Source organism: Octopus bimaculoides, chromosome 4, assembly GCF_046866305.1.
Source record: "Octopus bimaculoides isolate indiv1 chromosome 4, ASM4686630v1, whole genome shotgun sequence".
In the NCBI taxonomy this organism is placed as follows: domain Eukaryota; kingdom Metazoa; phylum Mollusca; class Cephalopoda; order Octopoda; family Octopodidae; genus Octopus; species Octopus bimaculoides.
In genome coordinates, this window is record NC_142931.1 from 139,261,926 (window position 1) to 139,273,459 (window position 11,534).

The following is an 11,534-nucleotide window of genomic DNA, read 5'->3' on the forward strand; positions in this document are numbered from 1 at the left end:
GCAAATAACAAATAATATTTAATGATCAAAGACCAAAATAAATTGTTACTCATTGTTATATAAGCAAATCTCGGGTAGTTAATGGATACACGTGAATCATTTGTGCAAGTCCCATTCACAGTTCATTATGCATGGCAATGAAAAGATCTTCGTACAGTCTCCTATTATGAGAGTCACATAAAATATGTGAAAATTACAAGATCATTTCAACAATATACAAAAGAAGTTTCTGAAAGAGTCGGACTCCTTTTGGTCGTCTGGGTGGTAAAGTTGTTGTAACATTATTGTTGAAATGTGGCCAAGTTTTTGTCGGGCGTATCACCATGGAAGACCATCTTCCAAGTTGATGTAAAACAGGTTCATACTGCATATCTATGCATTGTACAAAAAGGACATTTTAATCGGATTCGATGCAATATATTTTATACCATAATACATTGGTTTGCAGTGAAGAGAAAAATTTTAACATCTGGATGAAGGCATTTCATGGGTGAAAGACACTGGAAGATATGTGTAAACGTATATATAAGGTTTGTATAATGTCTGCTAATTTAACGGAGGCCTCAAAAGACATTTTAAGATCTATAAAGATCAGAACTTAACTACAGCTCTTGGTGGTTCAAATCGGATATGCAATTTACGTGGGTGTCTTTTCAAAACATAGTCTGGTTTAAAAAGCCGCATCAGATGCCATGATTGTTCTAAGGTGTAGGTGCAGGAGGTGGTCAAACTCTGCATAAAGAGTAAACAACGACCATATATATATGATAGGAAACAAGCTCTTTAAGAAAAAAAAATACAGTGTTTTTCTATATATTGAGTTGGGGTAAACTACTGCTATGTCTAGCAGACAAGTATCCATCACTGAGGATGATCAAAACATACATACATACATACATACATACATACGTACGTACATACATACATACATACATACATACATACATACATATGTATTGGGTTGATGTTTGGTCAGGATAAACGTTGCTATACGGTTGTGAAAAGAGGGAAAGCTGTAAACCAGACTAGTAACATCTCCATCAATGACAACGGTTTTCCCTATATTTGATGAGGAATGTTACGGGTATCTAAAGTTGGATGAAAACAAGGGTACCTGTAACAAAATACGTGTCACTAAAAAATATAACAGCCGAATAAAGAAAATTTGAACCTCGGAACTCTCTGCATTCCATAAAACAGTGATCCACAATGTCTTTCTAGTACCAGTATTCATACCAACATTTGGGCTGCTTGATTGAATGCTTGATGAGATCCGAGCCACTGGTGTGAAAATCCGGAAAATACTAACAAGCACACATAATTTCCACATCAACTGTGACGTAGACCGCCCCTACCTGAAACAAAAACAAGGTAACAGAGACTTAACATCGACCCAGACTGCCTTAGAATGTCGTATTATATCCCTTCGGCGACATCTTTAACCACCAAGTGTCGAAACGCATCTCTTGATAACGTTTGCATACACGAGATTGATAACATCATATGACTTAGAAGGTAGCTACTTGAGCAATATTTCTTGTCTGATAACCTTAAATACATGCCCAAAGAAGTCGTACGACTCCACCGCAACATATCATCGGATGACATTATCTAAAGATAATACGCACTGATATATTCTGTTATGCAATATGGAACTCACGCAAGGCGTTGAGCTGGTAGAAACGTTAGCACGCCGGGCGAATTGCTTAGCGGTATTTCGTCTGCCGTTACGTTCTGAGTTCAAATTCCGCCGAGGTCGACTTTGCCTTTCATCCTTTCGGGGTCGAAGTAATCGACTTACTCCCTTTGTTTGTCCTTGTTTGTCCCCTCTATGTTTAGCCCCTTGTGGGCAATAAAGAAATAAGAAACGTTAGCACGCCAGGCAAAATACTTAGTGGTATTTCGTCTGTCTTTACGTTCTGAGTTCAAATTCCGCCGAGGTCGATTTTGCCTTTCATCCTTTTGGGGCCGATAAAGTAAGTATCAGTTGCGTACTGGGGTCGATCTAATCGACTGGCCCCCTCCCCACCAAATTTAGGGCCTTGTACCTAGAGTAGAAAAGAATATAGAACTCACGCGTTCACACACACACACACACACACACACACACACATTCCTAAGGTTCATTTTCGTTTATTGTGTGTATGTGTGTGCGTCCATATTCATATCTATTTTAGTGTTTAGATAAACAAAAATGAAGATAAAATTTACAGGCGCGTTAGGGCATTTGGATCACGATCATAAGGTCGTGAGTTCAATTCCCGGCGGCGCATTGTGTCCTTGAGCAAGACAGTTTATTTCACGTTGCCCCAGTCCACTCAGCTGGCAAAAATGAGTAGTACCTGTATTTCAAAGGGCCCTGCCTTGTCACACTCTGTGTCACGCTAGGGAGAACTACACCTGTCCTTGACTTTCAGGTGTTTTAAAACCCGGCGTTTTGAGAAAGTTTTCTCCACTACGCTATGTCGCAGCCTGCCGGCAAATACACAGTGTGTAGCTATTAACTATATGTGGTTGATTATATATAAATATATATATATATATATTATCCAAAATGTACAGTATTATATATCCATAACAGCTGACCTTGCCAATCGGTTTCGCACTAGGGGTATGTATATATATATATATATATATATATATATATATATATATATATATATGATCAGCCATTATTATGATTGACCATTGACTGGACACTATTCAATTTTTTTTCTCCGTGTTTTTCTCCTTGTCTCCGTATTCTTTCTGTTGAAGAGCGTAGCTCGAAACGTCAAAGACTTTCCGTATTCCCGAGCGTCATACTAATACATCCTTTTGTTATTTACACCACCTGTCCTCGTCTGTTGTTGTTTTTTCGTATATTCTCCCATATATATATATATATATATATATATATGTGTGTGTGTGTGTGTGTGCTTACACACACACACACGCACACATATTAATGTTTGTATCTAAGTTCGGTTATAATAAAAACAATTTTACCTTGATCATTCGGGTTATTCTATACTTTTATAGAGTAGAAATTTATTTTTCTAATACAAGAATCTTACTTACAGTGACTTTGATGTTTCGGCCAACTAAGCCATCGTCGATCATCGGTAATTCGACGATGGCTTGGGTATAAATCAGTAGAACAGAAAACTCAACAAAGTCTACCGTTAAACTTGGCATTACTTACATTTAGTTGAAGACGTGGGCAACTATTCCAGCCCCGAAGTTATTCTTGCCAACCAGCTATTATATCCATTAATAACAGTATAGTACAATAGTGACAGCCCTGATTGCATTTAACGTCAAACTGGCTAATAATTCACTTGAATGTATACACGTATAACAGTCTACAGCAGGAGTCGACTGGAAGAGGTGGGCTTCTGATATTTTGGGATTTTTTTTTCTAAGCTCATGTATTTGTAGGCCATTGAGTAATTAATGGCTTATGGGTAGTCTTTTGTGTAACGATTTTTAATTTAATTTTTCGTTTTTTGCTTATATAAATCATTACCAGTGAAGGAAATGAGAGGATATTAGTGAATGTTTTTATGTGTAGGATACGATATAATATGCTGTGTACAATGGAAAGAGACACGACTATTAGTCTAATAAAGTGTTACTCCAATATATTTAGTTACAAATACATATTGCGTAATTTTTTACACAGAATCATTTATATGCAATGTGGTTAGAAACGGAGTGGTACAGAGATAATTGTACCGAATATTAAAATTGTGCTAAATTCATTCTTCGCCTGTCTGTCTGTCTGTATGCATTTATGGTCTCTCTCTTTTCTCTGCATTATACTACTTTCTCGTCACAAAAATGAATCATTTTTTAATCGAATTGTAACATGTGATGAGAAATAGATCTAATACAACAACCGTAAATGTTCAGCACAATGGTTGGACAAAGACGAGCCACCAAAGTACAATCCAAAAAACAAAATTTATCAAAAGAAGCTGATGGTGTGTGCTTGGTGATCTGGCGCAGGTGTGATTCATTATGATTTCATTAACCCTGGCTCATTAATCACGGCCGAAGTATACTGCAGCCAACTGGACCAAATGATACAGAAACTTACAGAAAAAAAAACAGCCTAGATTAGTCAACAGATCCACTCCTATTTTATTGCAAGACAGCGCCAGACCACACATCGCAAAAATGATATTGGCAAAACTACAGGAGTTGGAGTCGGAAGTTCTCCATCATTCACCATACTCACCTGATCTTGCCCCCACTGACTGCCACTTCTTCCAGAATTTGGATAACATTTTGATAGGAAAAGAATTTCATTCCGACGATGCTGTAAAACAGGCATTCCAAGATTTTATTGACTCTAGATTGCCAGGCTTTTACAGTTCCGGGCTGGACAAGCTACTGCTGAGATAGCAAAAGGGTATTGACAATATGGGTGCATACTTCGATGAATAAACCTATTCCTTGTATTTATAAAACATTAGCAAACTTTTTTTTCTTTTCTACAAATTTCATACTTGACGACCTAATAATATATTATTCTAAAAGGCGACAAGCTCCGTTGTAGATGTAGGGGAAATAATCTCATATATCTGAGTATTTCCCCTTAGAACATACCTGTTTATGCTCACTGAATCCACGTATTTATAACTATAATTACAATGTAACGAGAGCAGTTAATGTGAAAGTGTCTTTGTCGTGTCGGATAAAATGCTGTGCGGTATATCTTTCGGTACTTTACATTCTGAGTTCAAGTCTCACCGAAGTCAACTTTGCCTTTTATCTTTCTGGGCTCGATAAAATAAAATGTCATACAAGTACAGGACCCCAGTCCGTTGCAGGGTGTAAGACTAGCAATTTTTGAAGGGAAGAAACAAGTCAATTACATCGATCCCCAAAGCTTAACAAGAATGTATTTTTTCGACTCTGAAAGGACGAAAGGCAAAATTGACCTCGAAAAAATGCCGCTAAGAATTTTGCACGCGCTAAGCAATTCTGCCAGCTCACCACATGAGTCGATTAATTCCCTACTCCAAATTTTCGACCCTGTACTTATGTTAGAAACAATTAATCATGTACGAAAGTGAAATGCATAATTAATCATCGTTAAATATGATGACGTGGAGGCGCAATGGCCCAGTGGTTAGGGCAGCGGACTCGTGGTCGGAGGATCGTGGTTTCCATTCCCAGACCGGGCGTTGTGTGTGTTTATTGAGCGAAAACACCTAAAGCTCCACGAGGCTCCGGCAAGGGATGGTGGCGACCTCTGTTGTACTCTTTCGCCCCAACTTTTCTCTCAGTCTTTCTTCCTGTTTCTTGAGTAACGCTGCGATGGACTAGGGTGGGGAACACATACGCCATAGAAACCGGGAAACCGGGCCCATGAGCCTGGCTAGGCTTTGAAAGGGCGAAAAAAAATGTGATGACACTCCTCACTGCGACAAAGCAAAGGAAGTGGTTTGGCCCCTGATTTTCTAGATATTTTCTTAAAATTACAACCCTTTCTTTTTGTTTGTTTCTTGAGCCCTAGAACTGATAAGGTCGGTTACCCGGTTTCCATGGTGTTTAAGTGAAAAGATAACAACATATCTCCTTAACGGAGACTCTATCCGTTGTAGGGTTGTAAACCAACAGTTTTGAGGTGAAGGGACAAGTCGATTACATCGACCCCAGTACTTGAATGGTACTTTATTTTACCGACTCCAAAAGGATGAAAGACAACGTCTACCTTAGTAGGGTTTTAACTCAGAACATAAAGAGACGGAAGAAAATGCCAAGGTTCTAAGCCCGAAAAAGCTGCTCGCGACATTTGTGTTGTGTATGGAGAGGGTGCCATAGCTAAAAGAACCGCTCGTGATTGGTATGCCAAGTTCAAAAATGGAAATTTTTACCTCAAAGACGCACCTCGTTCTGGACGTCCAGTTGAGTTCGATGAAGAGCGATTAAACCAACTTTTGCACGAAAATTCTCGTCAAACGACAAGGGAACTGGTAGAGAAAATGGAATGCTCCCACACTGCTATATAGAAGCATCTTCACTCGATGGGAAAGGTTCAGAAGTATGGAGCATGTGTTCCGCATGCTTTAAGTGACAACAATAAAAATCAACGAGCCACAATCTCCGCTGGTTTGTTTGCTCGTCACCGCTCAACTCATGGACACAAGCAACGATTTCTTTACCGAATCGTTACTGGCGACGAAAAATGGTGCCTGTACATCAATATGAAGCAGCGCAAGGAATGGCTTAGCCCCGGTAAACAAGCGACACCGCGCGTGAAACAAGATCTTCATCCGTGTAAAACGATGTTGTGCGTATGGTGGGACTGGGAAGAGATTATCCATTACGAATTGCTTGAATGGAACCACTCAACACGGCCATTCAAGAGAAAAAACCTAATCGGCAGCATGGAGTTCATCTGCTGCACGACAACGCCCGCCCTCATATCGCCAATATAACCAAGGAAGCCAATCAGATGCATGGCTGGGAGGTGCTGCCACACCCGCCGTATTCTCCTGATTTGGCACCAACGGATTTTTACCTCTTTCGATCTCTTTCAAATGCGGAGATTCGTTCAATACTAATGCAGAATAGAGAGCTTGGTTGCATCAATTTTTCGAGTCGATATCGGGTGATTTCTGCCAACGAGGTGTTGAAAATCTTGTTAAACGTTGGGAAGAAGTTGTAAACAACAAGGGTGAATACATTATTGATTAATTAGTTGTTATTTTTTAAAAATAACCTTTTAAAAAACCGCGGGAACTTAGTTGCCAACCCAATATATATATGTATGTATATATATATATATATATATATATATATATATATATATATATATATATATATATATATATAAATATATATATATATATATATATATATATATATATATATATATATATATATATATATATATATATATATATATATATATATATATACTTTAGTTACAGTTACAAGCAGCATTATCATTTACACCTTATAATGTAGCGAGCTGGCAGAAACGTTAGCACGCCGGGCAAAATGCTTAGCAGTTCAAATTCCGCCGAGGTCGACTTTGCCTTTCATCCTTTCGGGGTCGATAAATTAAGTACCAGTTACGCACTGGGGTCGACGTAATCGACTTAATCCCTTTGTCTGTCCTTGTTTGTCCCCTCTATGTTTAGCCCCTTGTGGACAATAAAGAAATAAGAAACGTTAGCACGCTGGACGAAATGCTTAGTAGTATTTCGTCTGCCGCTGCACTCTGAGTTCAAATTCCGCCGAGGATGACTATCGGGGTCAATTAAATAAGTATCAGTTACGTCGATTTTATCCATTCCCCCAAATTTCACGCCTTATTTATACTTTACTATTGACCGATTTAAAAACTTAAAATATCATCGACATACCTGGAGTTATTTCCCTTGCACTGCCAAATTTGTTAAATTTTATATATTTTTTTCAGAAAACCCGTCTACACTTTACAAAACGTATGTTATCATTTATTTTTATATCATAAAATGGCAAGCAGGCAGAATCGGTAGCTCGCAGGACAAAATGCTTGGCTGCATTTCATACGTCTTTATGTTCTGAGTTCAAATTCCACCGAGGTCGATTTGGCCTTTTATTCTTTCGGGTCGATGAAATAAGTACCAGTTGAACATTAGGGTACTGTTCTCCTCCCTCAAAATTTCAGACTTTGTGCCTTTAAAAGAAAGGATTATGCATCTCTATCATACAATAATGTTCCTTTATTCCAAATTACCCAACCGACCCTCGTTATGATATCTGAACATTTGCATTGTAAGCACATTTTTGGGGAGGGGACCAGCCGATTAGATCGACCCCAACACGCAACTGGTACTTAATTTATCGACCTCGAAGGAATGAAAAGCAAAGTCAACTTCGGCGGAATTTGAACTCAGAACGTAAAGACAGACGAAATACCGCTAAGCATTTCGTCCAACATGCTAACGATTCTGCCAGCTCACCGCCTTTTCACCGCATTAATAATAATAATAATCCTTTCTACTATAGTCAGAAGGCCTGAAATTTTGGAGGAGGGCGCTAGTCGATTACATCGACCCCAATGTTTCACTGGTACTTAATTTATCGACCCCCGAAAGGAAGAAACGGTAAAGTCGACCATGGCAGAATTTCAACTCAGAACGTAGCGGCAGACGAAATATCGCTGAGCATTTCCCCCGGCGTACTAACGTTTCTGCCAGCTCGCCCCCTTATTGTGTGCTTATTATAGGCTTAACATGTTTCGGATTGGATTGCAGCCATACCACCTTGAAGATTTTAGTCAAACAAATCAACCCAAGTACCTACCCTATCGAGGCCTACACAAAGTTTTCAAAAGGTTTTCATCTCTCTTGACACAATCAAGGAGATCTTGAAACCCGAGTGTCTTTTTGGTCAGCTGAAAGCAGTTTTGGCACAAACTTGGCAGACACGCGTCTCATACCCAAATCTTCAGTGATAATGGACTGAACTGAACCGTAACTAATCTGCACATTTCTCCGATAACTCACGGATGGTGATTCGACGATTTCTTCTCACAGCTGCACGGATATCTGCGATGTTTTCCTCAGTTGTGCTGGTTGCAGGTCAACCAGAACGTTCGTCACTATAGACATTTTTTTTTGCCATCTTGGAAACGTCTGAACCACCCGTACACTTGTGGGAAGCTCATACACTCCTCTCCATACACTTTCTGCAACTTTGTGTAGGCCTCTGAGCAGGTATAGCCATGACAACTTTCTGTCATGGTCAATGTGACGACAATCACATGCTACACATCTTCCTTCAGCGGAAGTGGGCCAGAACGTTAAAACTTAGTGCATATGTACAGCAGAGTTTCAGATCAATCTGTACTAAGCAGCTACACTCTGCATGTTTTAGCTTCGTTACTATAATAACTGTTCGGATACTTATTGATCAAACCTCGTATATATATATTCTAAACAAAACTGTCCAACGAACGGGAACGTGAAACTCTGAGTAACAGTTTTTGTGATATTTTTACTGCTTTGTAATAAAGTATATATATATATATATATATATATATATATATATATATGTGGTGGTTGTCTACTTCTTATGCAGAGTTTGACTTTTTAAACAATATTCTGAGAAGACACCCACTTAGATTGCACCTTCGATTTGAACTACCAAGAGCTGCAGATAAGTTCTGCTCTTTGTGGATCTTAAAATGTCTTTTGAGGCCTCCGTTGGATTTGCAAACCTTCTGGCATACACTGCATTCAAAGGTGTGCACATACATATAGACAGAATAGTTGGTGGAGGTTTGTTTTCTATGCACAGATGAGATTTGAGACCAGCAAAAGACAGGCATGGTTTGTCACAGACTGTGCACACAAAAAGATCATTATCATTCACCTTCTCAATCGTGACGTTCTTCCTTAGATCTTTATTGAGTCTTACTTGCGCTATCCTGGCCTTTTCAAATGCTTTCACACCACTCCACACCTTTGTTCGCCATGCATTTATGTGTATGCTTTTATGTTTGTTTGTCCTCACACTCACAACTGCTGTTACTTTGTAAAAGACGAATATACTCTGGAGGATGCCGTACAATTTTCTAGAAAATTTCCACAACAAATTCTATGCATCGGCTTCGTTTTGCTCAGTAAATTTACACTCTGAGTTTCCCTTCTCAATTTGACAACCAGGATATGGCTTCGGATCTAAGAAATCCAGCACAGAATCATTTACATTCTTTCTTGATATCATAGTTATTGAATTGAGTAAATCAATGAGATGCAGAAGATCTTTCAATAATTTAATAAGATCTTGTGTTGCTGTTTCAGGTTTTTTTCTTAATGCTTTGAACTCCAGAAACAATTTGCCTAAAAAAAAAGAGTTGAGATGCATATTTTCTTGTCACGGAATTTCCTGTCTGAATCTTGGGCGAAAATTTCGAATCAAATCTTGATTTCACTTTAATGGAAAAACATTAACTTTAGCACTAATTTATAATAAAAGCACACAGATTACGTAGCCTTGTAACTCGATGGATTTTCGCGCGAAAATAGTAAAATCGCACCAAATTGACGATTCTGGTCGGCACTCTTGTGTAGGGTGTGTGTGTGTGTGTGTGTTGATAGCTACATAGATAAATACTACACACAATCTAAAAATAGTTGTTTAAAGCATTTTGCTTTACAATCTTCATTCAACATATTGACCGTCTTCAGACTTTACCATTAGCATGGCACTTTGAAACCTGTTATCATCCTTGTGTAAATATATTTCCATAAGGTGTATTTTTAAAGTAATTATTAGTTTGACATTTTGACACAAGACTAACAATTTCGAGGAAAAAATATGCTCAAATGGTACTTATTTTATCGACCCGGAAAGGTAAAATCTACTTCGACAGAATTTGAAGTCTGACCGTAAAGTTAGACGAAGTGTCTACAAGCATTTTTGCCCGGCGTGCTAACGAATCTGTCAGTTTGCCGCCTTCGTTATAATAACAACTACGAATAAACTTGTTGTAGCATGAAATTCGTGTGATCGAAGTTTTCTACAATTACTATTTTGATTTCGTGTTTATATCAAATCTTATGCCGTTTGGTACACAATATTGCTCATTCTCTGAGTTTTGTTTCAAAATTAGTCATACTTAGAGGTATTGAGTTAATTCACAGGTGATTCATAGGTAAGACATATTCATAGGTAAGACATATTCCGTCGCTCAGGGCGATATATCGTTGCCATCCTGTTTAGAAATGTCCTATTAATTGCGCTATCGTTGGTTTTAGTATTTCGATTTTGTAAACAGTAATCTTACTCTATTGTAATTACTCCAGATTAATAACTGTATTCCATTTACCCTTATTCCTCAGCAACTGTTCATGTGTACATAGTCATGTCTTCCGGTTAGTGACGAAGGGAAGAAACTACGACTGTAATATCTCTACCCTAAAACTAAACGAAAATAAACAATACGAAGGCCTGAGTCTCTTTTTGAAAACTGATCAACTTGTTATTATTTCTTCGGTTGTAATACTTTCTTGATCCATTTGTTTATCGCAATTATGTACAAAAAACAAACGATGAAAAACAGGATTATTTGCAGAATGAATAAACATATTTTGTAAACTCGTACGAATTAGAAATAAAACAACAACGACCCCTGATCAAACAAGTACATCAGCTGGACATCACCGTTTAGGTTCACACTAATTTTAAATATGGTTATTATTAAAGACTCCAAGCGAAGATTTTATTTCTCTGGTATTTTCTTTACGCTTATGGCATTGCTTTTTATGATAATTGGATTTTCAACTTCATATTGGGTTAACCAAAGTGGCGAGAAACCAAGCCGTATTGGACTTTGGGAGGTTTGCTATCGAGAATACACCCCATTAGGAGCTAAAAAGATATTCACTGGATGCTGGTGGTTGTATTCTGATAGTCTTTCATCCGTGAAGGAATATGTTTTACCTTGTAAGTAAACTTTAATGTATTAAATTCTGTTTTCATAACTTCACTGTAGATAATCCTCATAAATTTAGAATGATTTTTCTTTGTTTCATGTATTGAAC

The 11,534-nt window shown here is 38.1% G+C and overlaps 1 protein-coding gene across 1 annotated transcript in view; it reads left to right on the forward strand.

The window, feature by feature from the left end:
- The first annotated feature begins 10,908 nt into the window (after nt 1-10,908).
- The window catches only part of LOC106876987 (uncharacterized), a 41,020-nt gene continuing 40,394 nt past the window's right edge, over nt 10,909-11,534 (forward strand). Inside the window, exon 1 of the mRNA XM_014925764.3 lies at nt 10,909-11,436. Within this exon, the coding sequence (XP_014781250.1) occupies nt 11,181-11,436 (256 nt within the window). The 5' untranslated portion in view covers nt 10,909-11,180. The remainder of the gene's footprint in view (nt 11,437-11,534) is intronic.